The sequence below is a fragment of the Rhinoderma darwinii genome, chromosome 3, assembly GCF_050947455.1.
Source record: "Rhinoderma darwinii isolate aRhiDar2 chromosome 3, aRhiDar2.hap1, whole genome shotgun sequence".
In the NCBI taxonomy this organism is placed as follows: domain Eukaryota; kingdom Metazoa; phylum Chordata; class Amphibia; order Anura; family Rhinodermatidae; genus Rhinoderma; species Rhinoderma darwinii.
In genome coordinates, this window is record NC_134689.1 from 403,629,755 (window position 1) to 403,645,936 (window position 16,182).

General features: G+C 42.7%; 1 protein-coding gene across 4 annotated transcripts in view; it reads right to left on the reverse strand.

Moving 5' to 3' along the window:
* ACHE (acetylcholinesterase (Yt blood group)) overlaps positions 1-16,182 on the reverse strand; it is a 74,877-nt gene that overhangs the window by 11,173 nt on the left and 47,522 nt on the right. The window contains exons 1-2 of one of the 4 annotated variants that reach the window (XM_075859184.1): positions 10,254-10,380; positions 5-1,537 (exon numbers count right to left, since the gene is read on the reverse strand). In XM_075859184.1, coding sequence (XP_075715299.1) covers positions 5-1,515 — 1,511 coding nt within the window. In that variant the 5' untranslated portion in view covers positions 1,516-1,537; positions 10,254-10,380. Of the gene's footprint in view, positions 1-4; positions 1,538-1,926; positions 2,006-10,253; positions 10,383-16,182 lie in introns of those variants that run through there. The other 3 variants (XM_075859187.1, XM_075859188.1, XM_075859186.1) reach the window with 3 other exon arrangements.

The window sequence follows — 16,182 nt, forward strand, 5'->3', positions numbered from 1 at the left end:
TCACCCAGTCCGTGCGAAGTTGGCCCAGTATCGCAAGATCCGCCGACTCAGGTCTGCCTCTTGTTTGGTGTAGTTTAGTTTTGGCTCCAGAGGAAGACCAAAGACAAACTCAATCTCATACCCGTGTGGAACACCCATCCATTGCGGCCAAGCGAGGTTGGATGCTCTGTGGTCGAAGTAATAAGCATATATTCTGTTCCCAAACTCTGACACCTTTCCAGCAAAGTGAGTCATGGGGCAAATAACATTGTGGTCCCCCACCAGCTGGTCTATAGCTTCCCTGTTTTTTATTGGAGCATGTTCATCTGCCCAGTCTGTATATTGCATCACGACTGCTTCAAGAGCAATGTCATTGGCATGAGGGACACTCATCTTCACCCCACCGAGGAACTCCTCCCGAGTGATTAAGCTCTCATTGTTCTTGCTGAAGCCAGGTGCTCCATAGAGTAGGAAGTAGGAACCTTCATTCTGGTTGACACCTACAATCAGTGGGCATGGTTTAAACCTGCCCATGTTCATTAGTGTTTCAGGGGCGTCTGGGAAAAAGTCTCCATCAGCCACAGGAACAAAGGCAAAACGGAAGACACTTGGTGCTGGAAGAACAGAAAACTCATGGTCAATAAGTTTCTGTGGTGGGTTTGTCCGGAGACAATTAAGCAGCTCTGTATCATTTCCCTGCTTACAGTCTAACAGTTTCCCCAACAGCTCAGCCCGGCGCCGACTCTCTTGGGGTGTAACTGTTGCCCATGGTGTGTTTGGAGAACCGCTCTGCAGTACACCTTTAGAGAACAAATGATGACTACCTGGAGAGAGTACATGCATGCCAACAGAGGCACCCCCAGCGCTCTCTCCAAAAATAGTGACTGTTCTAGGATCTCCACCAAAAAATGCTATGTTATCTTGGATCCATTGAAGTGCCAGGCGTTGGTCAAATAAGCCCACATTCCCTGGTGCATCTGCACTTCCTGGTGTCAATGTCAGAAACCCAAATGCTCCCACACGGTAGTTCATGCTAACTACTATGACATTTTCTGTGTGGCATAGATAACGACCATCATAGACATCAAGGGAAGAGGATCCACTGTAGAAGCCACCACCATAGATCCAAACCATGACTGTTGCATTAGTTAAGTGTGGGTTAGGGACCCAGATGTTAAGGTATAAGCAGTCCTCACTCATGGGCCTATTAGGATTCCACATTTCCAGCCCTGAGAAACCAGGATACATGGTGTCAAAGTATTGGTAACATGCATTAGGGTAGCTGGTGGCATCCCAGACGTCACTCCATGGCTTCTTTGGTTCTGTCCGTCGAAATCTTAACTTGTCAACAGGCGGCTCTGCAAATGGAATTCCTAGAAATCCGGTGACATGGCTTGAGAGGACATTTAGCCGGGTACCTCTCACTTTACCCGAACGGGTGGTGACTAGCAGTTCCGAATCACTTTGACCAAGGACATGAGACAAGAGGAGAGAGAGGGTGCAGAAACCAAACAGTGTAAAAGACAAGAACTGCATGACTGGTTCTCACTGAAATTACCTGAGAAAATGAAGGGGAAGAAGAAAAACACAAAAATTCTACGTTACAAAAGGAGTCACTCAAGTTATGAACGACGTAAACAAAATTAAACAGGAAATAAGTAGAGAAGAAAAAAATATGCAACAATTTGGAAAGCGGACAATTTCTAAGAAACACAACAGTGGCTGAGAGATAAGGAGGGAGACATTTTTGCAAGGAGACAGATAAGGAAAGAAAAGGACGTAGGGCAGCAGAGCACTCTCGAAAAGACAAAAACGACGATGGACAACCTGAGAAAATATTGACAAAGCCAATAAGTGATTCAAAAATTTTAACCGAAGGAGACCAAGACTGAAGGTTGCTCAGTTGCTCCTCAGCTTCTATATCCTTCAACTACAACATTTTCTCACCTTCTAATCCTCTCTTTAAGTCTTTTGTCCCTTCTTCTCTTCCACCTTGTGTGTCTCTCTCTTACCCTCAGGAACCCTGTAACAGCTGTGACCTCACCATCAACAGGCAGTGTGAGACGGAGTTACAGAAGGTTTATGGAAAGAGATAGAGACAGGGGGAGTGTAAAGTGAAGGGAGGAGAATGTAGGGGGCCTCTCTTATCATAGTTCACAGGACTGGTGTGTGCCGGGGTGCCCTTTATCAAGGTCCACGGAAAATTTTGAACAGATGGTAATGGTTATGTTGCCCGGTTTTCCACAACTGTCAAACGTGATGTTGATTTATCGTGATATGTTGAATGGATATTTGAGATAAATGAGAGACTATATAGAGCATAAACTATACACTACACCAAAGTTGGATGCCTATGAGCCTACTACTATATTTTTGCACTGTGGGAAGAGACCTGAGTGCCCACCCACTCACGTGAACATGGAAGCGACAAACAGATTCCACAGAGATAGCACTATGGTTGGAATCCAAGGCAAGGCTTCATGATAGATACAATGCAACATGGATCCTTTGCAGTCTTTGAAATAATTTACGACTTGATATCTTACAAATTCTACGGTCTGTTACGTCACCCAACGTGAACTGTGCAATAGCTACCAGTTGGTGAGTCCCAGCTGCTGGAGGAAATACTTGGACATTCATGCAACTTGCATTCCTTTCAACGGAGAGTGACCTTGCACCGTTCAATGGGGAACGGAACCTCCAAATTCTCAAGATCGGGGAAGGTCCCACCTTCCAGGACCACCACTAGTGTTTTATGACATTATGTTCGATTTACATGTTATAATAGTTTTAGTGAAGACTTGCCTCCTCCCTTAAGACAGCTACCCCGGTGATCCTGCGAAGGGGTAAGTTTTGTTTAGTCACATATGTAGTATTACATGGCGACCATTAAAATCAATGGCTGACCATGTAATACATGGACAGACCGGTAAACACTTACTTTGTAGCTCCTTGTTCTAGCTCAGAGAAGGGTGTCTCATATTCCTGTACCTTTCAGATCCCAATGATACCGGATTAAAGGAATTGTATGTATTATTATAGGTATTATATTATTCTAATAGTATTTTATTGATTTTATTATTATTTTTATGATTTTGCATGCCCCAATCAGGGGCATAGCTCTAGGGGGTGCAGAGGTAGCAATTAAGCCTGGACCCTGGTGCCTGAGGGGGCCCAAAAACCCTCTGCCCCATAAGAAGGCACCAGTATTATAAATGGCACATGGTTGTAGGTGGGGGCCCTGTTACAGATTTTGCTACAAGTTACGCCTCTGACCCAAATATATTAATTATACAGATATTACAAGTCACTAGACTGCTCCCTGACCGTATAAAAAGCGAATGACTTTAGGTCTACGACATTGATATTTCATAATTCCAAGTTGACTTTGAATATTCTTTCGAGGGCTATAATAAAACAAAAAAAAACAGTGCTATAGTATAGAAAGTATATACAAAAGTTTGTTTTAATATTATCTGCAGGGTAAATCCATTGATAGTCTAATGTACACCCCTTGACTACATAGGAATCTCCTTTTGATGTCCCCAAGTGGTGGTCATCTTACGGTGTGTGATTTCTGACAAGCGATGACCCAGGTTACCCCTCAGCCACCCTTGAATGTTTTCGCTGTCAGCTTCACTTGGTAGTGGTGGGGGGATAAATAGAAAAAGACTGGGAGCAAGACATATCCTGCAGCTGTCTCTTGTCTATTTTGAGCGAGCTCGCAGATAACGTTTCAATAAACATGCATATATATATACACACTAGCGCCGTATACGCCTCACTGCTCGCTGAGTGTACAGACCTTGTCGTTTAGGATTGTCATTTACATGTATGCGATTCAAGGGTTGTACAGAATTCAGGACGGAGCTATTAAAGGGAAACTGTCACCAGGAAAGTTTCCATTTAGATAAGGGGCCTTCAGAGGATAGCGTGAACCCACTGTGTCACCTAGGGATTTGACGTGGGGCTAAACCTGGGAGCGGAGTCTAAGGGGGCCCCAAGTATTCACCCTTTAAATTCTATACCGAGATCTGGACTTCGCTGCTGGGGAACCTCAGGTCATTACCCCCAGAGTAGTGACCGAGGGTATCGGCCTACGTCAACAGGCGTAGTATAAAATCAGTAGACACGGTTCAGGGTCAGGTTTAGCAGAAGTCAGGGCAGGTGGCAAACGGGTACTCATAGTTGGTCGAGCAAAAGGTCAGGACATGCGGCAGAAGTTTTTCACGGGTCACAAGCAAGAGGTCAGGGCAAGCGGAAGGCAAGAATAGTCAAAGGTACAAGCAGAGGTCAAGCACAGACTAACCAGGATGAACCTTATTAGTCAGGAAAGGAAGGCCCCTTTATACCCCGGTAAAGCTGGGTGGACACTAGGAGTCACAGGAGCCAGGCAAGAAGTTGAGCGTCAGCGGCATGGGAGGACTCCAGTAACAGAGATCGGAGAAGAGGAGTGGCGCCGGCCAGGAGCCAGAAGACGACGGGATCCAGTAAGTGTAAGGCGGCGGGGAGCGGTGACCGTTAAACCATTCATAAGGGCAGAAGAACTAAGCTCCACTCAGAATATTTCCTAGAAGAAGGACTCTGTTTCTTTGACGAATCAATGGTGTCATGTGACCCTCCTCAGCTGAGGGGGCATGGGGGCATATGTGGCAAGCTATAATATATCCCCTTATTAATACTTTGGATTGGATATGTCATTTACATAGTTGTGTTTCAAGGCTGGTACAGAATTTCGGAGGTAGTTTAGATCAGGGTACATATATATTGGGTGCAATGGCACTCAATAAATGACCTCCAAAAAGAAGAAGTAATCCCAACTCTCTTGACTTTGTGTTTCTAGAAGAGTCAAGGGTGCCATTCAGAGACTTAACTTAAAGCTCCTGTGCCCATCTGTAACAGGGCCCCCTACCCACCATGTATCAATGTGTCTTCCTATGTGGCAGAGTGTCCATTGGGACCTCCCAAGCACCAGGCGCATCTGCCACCTCCGCACCCCATACTGAGATGACCGGGAGCATACAAAGCTACATTGCAACCCCTTGATTGGTAATTGATCAACTGGCATTTTTGCAGTCACTAGTTCTAAAGGGTGCCTGCCCAGATGACAGCCCCTAGAAGCAAATGTAGGAGCCAATGGGAGAAAAAAGATGAAGCCATTAAATTGCAATCACCCCCCCCCCCCCCCCAAATAAAAGGAAAAGGTCTAAAAGATTTAAGAGCAATCTCTCCGTATGGTTTCATTAGGTCAATAAAATTCTTCCCGTCAGTCCTACACCAAGACCTGGGCACGCATGTTGAGGGTTATAACGTAGAAGCCAGAGAGTCATTAGTGCCCACTGTTACTCGTTGTTGTAGTAGAGAAGACACGTAGACATATGGCAATTAGAAGAATGATAGAAAACAGCAGCTTGTTAAGGAACAGGAAATTATTCACAGATAAGAGAGAGGCCTGTCAATGCCCATGAAACATATACAAGACCTTGCATGGATTCCAGGCCAACCCTCTATGATGGAGAAGGTATCTGTGTTGTGTTGTAGGCCAGAGACGGGTCTATGAGCAGCAAGCTGTCAAACGGAGGCCTCTGCGAATGCTTCACTAATAGGGGAAGCGTAGCAGGTCCCCTACTTGGCTAATGAAATGAATGAAATAGCTGGACAGGGAGCAAAGGGAGGGGGAGCAGAGACAGAGCAAGGATGAGCGGGAGGAGAGGAAAAACACTGAGAGGCAGAAGAGGAACTGACGGGGTGTCATTCGAGAGAAGGCAATGAAGGTGAAATGACAAGAAGGAGGCTCCTGACTTAGCTTGGTCTGAAGTCTTCATTCAATGTATTGTCCACGGCACCTTTGGGTGCTATAGCTTATTTGGGACCTCAGACAACAAGGTTCTAGTAGGAACATTGTCACCTCAAACCACCAACCCGATCTCGGCACGGTCACTAAATATCTAAAAACATGCCGAGGCATTATAAATTAATCCCAAGGACTAACAGACCAATTTATATTCCTAAATCTTCAAAAAGCTTGTCCACTTTAAACAACCCCCTTAATTACAGTTTGGAAAACCCCTATTAGGGAAATCTGAGGTGGTCCTCTTTTAGGATCCGCATCTCTTGGCCAAAGTGGAGAGCAGTTACAAAGAGTGTCTCTCGTTCTGGAGGACCTGTCCTGTCCTGCATTACACTGACAATCCTTTGAAATTAATAGGTACTGTGTAATGATTAATTTCTCCTGTGGTGGTGCTGCAGGAAAATTAAACACTTACTGCCAGCTTTCCCAACAGATCACAGCTGATCTCTGGAGGTCTCAGTAGAGGTACACTTTGTGATCAACTTATTGTTAAAGAACCCTTCTAAAAAGTAAGCATTGTCCAAATCGGAGAACCCCTTTAAGTAGGTCTAACGGTGAACAGCTAATTTGGGAACAGGAGTTCGACAGCTTCAGTTCTCTTCTCTGGGTTCTAGAAAGAGGTCTTAATCGAGGAACCCGCTCCATTGACCACAACTTATAGCACCCACTACTTAAAGGGACACTAGACTTAGAAACTAAGGAGCAACAAAGCAAGTACAGTACAGACATTTATCTATCTGTCCGTCTGCAAGCTCTAGATATAAACAGACTTGAAGAAATCTTGCAGAGAAAACTAAGATTTATCTCTTTCCAAATCTCCATTTTGGCTGAGAACTGACTGAAGGGTGGGGCTTATGTAAAGGGGAGGAGCAGTGCTTGCCGAGTCTGTTCCTGCAGACAGAGCTGTAGGCCCGGAGGATTCCTACCTTCCCGACAGAGATTGGAGATCTACAGTATGTGAGAAAGATGCCCACAGGGAAGCATATAGATAACTTATTATAATTTTCACCATTTGGACTATTGGGGGTAGGGACTGCGATATGGACTGTGACAGGGGTATGGATAGTGAATTTTTATCTATCTATCTATCTATCTATCTATCTATCTATCTATCTATCTATCTATCTATCTATCTATCTATCTATCTATCTATCTATCTATCTATCTATCTATCTATGTAATATCTATCTATCTATCTATGTAATATCTATCTATCTATGTAATATCTATCTATCTATCTATCTATCTATCTATCTATCTATCTATCTATCTATCTATCTATCTATCTATCTATCTATCTATCTATCTATCTATCTAATATCTATCTATCTAATATCTATCTATCTATCTATCTATCTATCTATCTATCTATCTATCTATCTATCTATCTATCTATCTATCTATCTATCTATCTATCTATCTATCTATCTATCTATCTATCTATCTATCTATCTAATATCTATCTATCTATCTATCTATCTATCTATCTATCTATCTATCTATCTATCTATCTATCTATCTATCTATCTATCTATCTATCTATCTATCTATCTATCTATCTATCTATCTATCTATCTATCTATCTATCATCTATCTATCTATCTATCTATCTATCTCCTACGACATGTATATACGTCATCGGTGGGATGTAATTTAACAACTGTGGTGCCCAGACGATCAGGAGCAGGAGTGTGGCTATAATTAACAGCCACACTCCTGCACTAACTTTCAGGATCGAAGAAAACTCTGATCTCGGATGTTTAACCCCTGAAGCACCACAATGTCCTGTCCCTGTCAGTCCTGGCAATGTGATCACCGGGGCTGACGGCAAATTCGTGACAGCACTGGGCCTAATAAAGGCCCACAGGGCTAGCTAGTAACAGAGTCTGTTAGGGCATACCTTAGGTCATATGACCGTACATTAGGTTTACAAAAAAAAAACATAGTTAAAAAAAATGTTTCAAAAAATTCTAAAAAAATCATAGCGCAAAGCAAAAAAATACAAAAAACAAAATATTTTCAATGAAACAATTTTATTTAATCAAAGTCACAAAAATATATAAAACATACATTTATTATATCCCCATCTTGACTGGTACAATTAAAATATGCCCTCTACTCATTTTAACAGTGAATATGAATAATATGGAAAAATTTAATAAACAATGGAAAAATAGTTTTTTTAATCATTCCGCAATACTAAAAAAAAATCATATAAAATGTAAATGCTACCCTATATTTACCCTAAAATTATTACTAAAAACATGTGACTCATCCCGCAAAAAACTAGGTCTCAGATATGTAGTCTTAAAAATAAAACCATTATGACTGCAAAAATTCTCTTGGTTCTTAAGGAGGTAAATTATTTTCAATTATGCATCTCTACCACAGCCAAATCTGAAATAAAACACTCTCAGCTTATTGCCTTTTCAGTCACGCCAATCACTCCCAAGCTTTTGGATACTACATTGCAATCTTAAAGGGGAACTCCACTCCAATAAGATAAATTAACCAAAATATTATCCCCTCTATCCTTCTTCTGTTCTGCTAGAGATATCCTTTAATTATATATATATAAGGGTAACCAATCCTTATTATTAGAATACCATATTAGTAACTGCTCAGTAACATGGGCGTGGCTGTGACAACCTCTCTTTCATGTTCAAAAAGTTAAATTTAATGTGATGAATTTCCTTTCTTAATATAACCAAACCCAACCACACAGGCTGCCAATATCCATCTTCTTCTAACCATTGGATAGGATTGATCCCACCGCCGTCCTATGATCCCTACACCAATGATGGCAGTAGTCCAACCCCACACATTAATAGGTATTGACTAAATTAATAATTAAACCTATAATTAAAGACCCAACGAATCTCTAACACAACCACCACCACATTATTCCACATCTTCGGGGTCTTTGTATCCAACTTCAAGTACGATCTTCCATTGACTAAGTACATGAAATCCTGACCGGCAGTAAATCTTATTCCAGACACTTCAGCCTCTGATAGAAATTACTTCCAGCAGCAGTAACCTAACCCCAAACATAGACAGCCGTCACCCTGTCCCAAAAATGTATGGCTTGTGTCACTTAATCTTCTGGACTTCCGGCCACCGTCATCCACTCCTACATAGCTGGCAGCTTTCACGTAATAATTAAAAAACGAAGACGAATACCTTTGCTCTGACACTAGTCTCATACTCCATGGCATAGTACATACTTGCAAACTAAAGTCAACTTGGCATTGATATTTAAAAGGAGTTTCCCGAAATTGACATCGGTGGTGGTCCGCTAGCTTGGACCTTCCATAAATGTCCAAAATTAACAAGTCTTCCATAACTCACAGTGAAGAGGTGGAGGGGAACCCTGGTCATCTCCCTATTCAAATCCAAGCCAGTACCCACTTGTTGGGGTTCCCCGCTCCCGGTACCCCATTGATAAGATGCTTTACAACACGCGATTGACATGCCCATTGTGATAAGACAGATTTCACATGTGAAAACGAAAAACATTATAGGATTGGTACCACCGAATCTCATCATAGTCTGTAAATGGGGCATTTCATGGTCATCTCTGACCAGCATGGGTTGTCACTGGCATCCCAACATGTATATGATCCAGAACAAATATCCAACGTGTATCGGCACATGACAACATAGATGCCTATAAACAACACCCAACATCACAATGACTTATGTCTGAGCCCTGCATGCCAACATCTCCAGTGAAGGATTGTATATCACTGCAATCACTGCCACTTCAATCAAAACACTGCCCATCACTGTCACCTGAGCGGCGGCGTTCAGCATCAATGCCATCTCCACCCAAAAACTGTCGATCATGGCACACAAATAATGCATGTCATTGTCACCTCAATGCAAGCCATGGAACTCACTGTCACTTCATACCAGGCATTTCCAATGTCATCACTGGGCATCGGGGCAACCTAACATGGCAAACCATCATCATCAAATAAACCAGAACCCCCCCCAGTTAAATCAGGGGCCCCGTCACCCATGATGGTTGACACCTACACATTGAAACATACAATTATTTAGAGTACTACCCAGTAATACCCAAGGCTGTGACTCAACGCAAATTCAATGCCTACGCGCACAGGTTAACGGAGCGACCCACTTATGAGCGCACACATTTTTAAAGCGCCAACATATTCCTCAGCGCTGTACAATCGTGGGAAGCCAAGCATGAGAAATGTCAACACATATTGACTAAGACCTCTACATCATAATGTAATGCAAGGAAAGAGAACCCTTCCCTATAGAGCTTACAATCTAAATAAAGACTGGCGAGCCCGAAGAACCCGGTATGGTCCCATCAGCCTTCCACAAGCGCTGTATGTATACGCACATACATGTACCCTCACATACATACATACCTATACCCGTCAGTCCTTACCTGAGACAATCTGAACAGATCTCGTCTGTGTATGGTTCTCTAGCTCTGCATTCACTCTCTCTCTCCGTCTGTCTATTCCTCCCTCTGCTTATCTCAATGTCTCTTACTCTCACCAGCCTCTGGATAACTCCTCCTCTCGTCTCTGCCTCCATCTCTCCCTCCCTGCAGCGGATGGAGAGACAGCACCAGAGACAGCAGCCAGAAAGACAGCTAGAGTGCACCTCCTTCTATAGTAGGACACATCATCCAGTCAAGACTGCTATAGACAGACATCTCGATAGAGAGACATCTGAGACAGTAGCCAGGAAGACAGCTAGAGATCACCTCCTATAGTAGGACACATCATCCAGTCAAGACTGCTATAGACAGACATCTCGATAGAGAGACATCTGAGAGAGTAGCCAGGAAGACAGCTAGAGATCACCTCCTTCTATAGTAGGACACATCATCAAAAGACTGCTATAGACAGACATCACGATAGAGACACATCTGAGACAGTAGCCAAGAAGACAGCAAGAGTTCACCTCCTATAGTAGGACACATTATCAAGTCAAGACTGCTATAGACAGACATCACGATAGAGAGACATCTGAGACAGTAGCCAAGAAGACAGCTAGAGTTCACCTCTTATAGTAGGACACATTATCAAGTCAAGACTGCTATAGACAGACATCACGATAGAGAGACATCTGAGACAGTAGCCAAGAAGACAGCTAGAGTTCACCTCTTATAGTAGGACACATTATCAAGTCAAGACTGCTATAGACAGACATCTCGATAGAGCGACATCTGAGACAGTAGCCAAGAAGACAGCTGGAGTTCACCTCCTATAGTAGGACACATTATCAAGTCAAGACTGCTATAGACAGACATCTCGATAGAGAGACATCTGAGACAGTAGCCAAGAAGACAGCTAGAGTGCACCTTCTATAGTAGGACACATCATCCAGTCAAGACTGCTATAGACAGACATCACGATAGAGAGACATCTGAGACAGTAGCCAAGAAGACAGCTAGAGTTCACCTCCTATAGTAGGACACATCATCAAGTCAAGACTGCTATAGACAGACATCTCGATAGAGAGACATCTGAGACAGTAGCCAAGAAGACAGCTAGAGTTCACCTCCTTTTTTAGTAGGACACATCATCAAACATTGAGGCCAACAAGGTTATAGACAGCAGAATAGAGTGCGAAAGCATCCGAGACAGTAGCCAGATAGACAGCTAGAGTGTACCTTCTTCTATACTAGGACACATAGGCAAGCATTTAAGTCAAGACTGTAGAGAGACAACACCACGGACAGCAGCCAAGAAGACAGCTAGGGTGCAACTTAATTTATAGTATTACACATCCTCAAGCATTGAGGCCAACACAGTGATAGATGGCAGAGTAGAGTGAGAAAGCGTCCGAGACAGTAGCCAGATAGACAGCTAGAGTGCACCTTTTTCTATACTTGGACACATCAAGTCAAGACTATCACGGTAGAGAGACATCTGAGACAGATAGACAGCTAGAGTGCACTTTCTCCCATTACGGGACCGTTATAATCTTTGAGGCTAAGAGAGCTATGAACAGGTATCACCAAAGAGAGAGCAGCTAGATAGACAGCTAGAGCACACCTTCTTCTATAGTAGGACATATGAACAAGAATAGAAGTCAAAACAGTTCTAGACAGACATTACAGTAGAGTGAGACAGCAAATAGTAGAGACACAAAACTAGTCCATAAGCCAAGAGATCTACTTAATGGACAGCTATAGACAGACGCAACAGAAGTAAGGATCGTCATCCCAGATATCTACACATACAATAAAAGAGACAGCAAACGGGCTCCAATAACAACAGAGAGAGATAGATATAAAAAGAAAACAGTGTAAGAGACAGCTATAGAGACACAACGGCTTCTGTAAAAGACAGTGAGAGTGCACTTTAGTTGAGAACGCATTATCAAAGACTGCTACAGAATACACCTAAGATATCATAAGAGACCTCTAGACATGCAATACTAAGGTGGAGAGTGTTACATTATGTATCACATCAGAGACTGCTACATATTAGACAGCTAGAAACAGGCATTAACTTACAGAAAACGTTTGCGTAGACAGCCATAGAACAATATAAGTAAAGAGACAGTTTGTAGGTAAGCACAACACTAGAGAGAGTTTACTTATAGACTGCTAGATGAAGTGACTCTTACACGGGAATTTCTATTTCTCTATGTCATGTAGAGACATCTACTGCCAGACAAAACATGAGAGACTGCTGTAGTCAATTATAGACAGCTAGAAATAGACAACATTGTAGGCTTTGATCTAGGCAGACAGTTATAGATAGATCAAGCACAGGAGACAGCTCCTTCTTGGACAGCTAGACTGCTTCGATACTGGGCATAAATACCGTAGATAGCTATAGACAAACCTAAGATGAGAGAGCACTCAATGCATTGTCAATCACAGAACTGTCTCGGGGGCTATCAATGTGAGCAAAAGCAATTGAGTGATGTCAAAACGAATAATGAGTAAGGGGTCCAGTGATCCTCTGCGCATCCACAAATCACAACAGATGTCTCTGGTGGAGTATTGAGTCCACAAGACGGCTAAAGAGACAATATCTAACAAAGGGGGGTCATGAAGGAAGGCATCAATTTGAGGAAATGTCACAACTTGCCCTAGGTAGGGGTCCAGAAGCTTGGAGTCCCACTAATTTTCCATAACAGAGGACCACAAGCGATCAGTTATAAACCCCAGTAAGGTTTATGTCATGCTGTGACCTTTTGGAAAGGACCATCCTTGACCCAAATTGGCCAAGGCTCTGACACACTAATGGGCCATAACAGTCCAGCAGAGGACAACCCCATTTAGAGGTGACTTTGAAGCCAATCACTTTCCACTATTGTCTATTTCTTATGGGATGATTCATTAATAACCTCATAGACATTTCTAATAAATGAAAATAAAAGTAGATGTGTTCTGTATAGATGGAGGGTGGACCCTTGGAATCAGTTCTTCTAGTGGACCCAAGGAACCCCACTCTGACACGGTTTCCAAATATCCCAATGGCATGTTGGAGGATAACCAGCAGCATTAGACTGTCCTTGTTCATAAATACGCCTAAATTCTGATGTCTGTCTGCAACCCATCAGAAGACGTTCCATATGTGACCTAAGTGTCACAAAAGAACTTCTGGAAATGGGCCATTTTCTCGGTCAAACTGAGGTTCTTCAGAAGTCCCAGCTTGTTTGTTTCTGTTGTACAGACTATAAGCAATTCCCCAGATAACTGTCAGTTACTCCGTGCAGAAGAGAATTAAAGTTAAGGGAAGACGTCCTAAAGGGTTATACACTTTGACTTATCCCTACTTGTTAGAAGAGTCCCTTGACTATAAGTTGATCTCAAAGTGTCCCCCTTGTGGGATCACCAGCGATGAGCTGCCATCTGTTGGGAAACCTGGCAGTAAGTGTTCAATTTCCCTGCAGTGCCACCACAGGAGATATAAAGCATTACACAGGGTCCATTCATATCAATGGGTTCCCTGTGTAATCTAGGACAGGTCCTCCAGAGAGAAAGACACACTTTGTAACCCCTCTCCATTCTGGTCATGAGATGAAGATGCTGAACAGAGGACCCCTTGATTGATTCAGAATTCCATAATAGGGTTATAGAAATGGGGTTTCTAAACTAGACAACTCTATTAACTTGTGATAAGGGACAAGCAGCATAACACACTACTAGAGAAACTGTATGGTAGACAGAAATATTGAACAGTTAAAGTTTGGAGACATCTCTCAAGAAATAGGGAGCATTCAGAACCAGGGACAGCTCCGGACAGACCAACCAACAAAAACAAAATAATTCTGGCAATGAAACCGACCATCCAACAAGAAAAGGACAAGCCTGAGTAGTAGGGAGATATCGAGCACATTGAGAGGTATATAGTCTTAAAGGATTGTCTTAAAAGCTGAAAGACCCTCAGACCACCAGAAAATTGAATATTACATCTAAGGTAGCTCCCAATCTCTTCTCTAGACCTTTCTGCTGTATGAAGAAGACTCATGTGTCCGCTTTTCTCCACTCCTGTGGCTCTTTTAGAAGCTAATCCTTATGTTTCTAAGACGAGGTAGATTGAGTTGAGCTTTGGTTGTATTTAATAGGCACCCATGCCATCCATTGTTTGTAATGGGCAAAGTTGAAGTCCTCCAGGATTGAGAGATGTTCTGAACCATATAACTAGGGACCACCACTATTAGCTAAACAGGTCATAAAAGATTATATGAATAGGGGGTTTTGATAAAGCATGCAGTCTCCTAAATTGGTACCCATCTGTAGACGTTCGCTTAGGTTACATTCAATTGTGTACGTGTCATAGAGCCCGCTCTGAAGTTACATGGGTGATCTGGTTGGCCCCATTCCTAATTCCACTCTACACAGGTAAAGCCACATTAGAAAACAAGGAAGGGGGGGGGGGGTTAGTGTCGGAGGATACCATTCGTATCCTATAATGGATGCAGAGGGGTAGGAGTAAGCAAGGCCCTCCTAATTTTGGATGAGCTTTGTAGTTAACAAGGAGGCCCAATTTTGGTTCCTGGTTTGGAAACCTCCTTTCTTCTATATATGCCAGTGACTACATTGTGGGACACTGAGGGGGGGGGGGGGGGGCGAGGTAGAAGTAAACTAGGCCTTCTTATTATTGGATGGGGTTTGTTGCCAAAAAGGAGGCCCGATTTGGTTTCTTGCTTTGGGAACCATCTCTCTTCTATATGCCTGTGACTATATTGTGGGACATTGAGATCCATCACACATTCTGGAGGTGGAAGGGGTTATCCAGCTATATGAAAAGTGATTTAGTGTGAAGTCATCAAAACGGATCAGATGAAATGGAGCTGCACTGTATTTAGGAATAATGATGTGTCCACCAGAGCTGTGTAAATCAAGACGACTAATCCTAGAATTGATTCACCTGTCCTCCGACAGGAGAAGACTCCCCGCAACCAGCCCCGTATTAGTGACGTGTCAGGACAGTACACGGTCGATACCTGGAGCATATTTCATGTCATTGTATATTACATTATATATGGACCCATTGATGTCAGGCGTGTGATTTAAAGGGAGGCTCCCGCCCGCTCCTCTTCTGCTGATGTGACTCCATCCAGAGCCTGCACTGCAACTAATTACTGTAATGGAATGAATGCTGGTCAGATGCAGCAAGAGGAACAATGCCGAGGATATGAGAGCTATGGAGCGGGGATAGAAATAGCTTCTGTATATATAGTCAGGGCATATAAAAAGTATTAACCCCCCACCTCTACCACACTGTGTCAATTGGATTACTCTGTAGAGTATCTTCTGTTGATCAGTGTGTGTGATTACATGTTGATACACAATATCTATCTCTTTTATATTTGTCTATCTATTATGCATTACTCAACTCAGCAGGGGGCAAGACTTAGCACAGGGGACGGTATCCCCCGTTGTAAAAACAATAGGGGGGATTTATTAAGACTGGCAATTCATACGCCAATCTTAAACTAAATAGGTCATCGGAAAATGCCCTATTGTTTGGATTAAGTTTTTATTATTAGCATCTTTAAGAATTTTTGGTATTTTTTTTTTAACTTTCTATGCTATTATATTAAAAAAATAATTCAACATTTTTGCAGTTTTCACTATGGCCACTGAGCCTCACAATAGACTGATCCTTCCTGTTCTGTAGAGATCACTTCTCAGCAGTCACCTCATTATCATCACAGACTAGGAATACACTGACAAGTAACTCCTATATATAGATAACACAGGATCCACCATTCATAATAGACTAACCCTTCCTGTTCTGTAGAGATCACTTCTCAGCAGTCATCTCATTATCCTCACAGGCAGGATTACACCTATATGCAGATAACACAGGATCCACCATTTACAATAGACTGACACT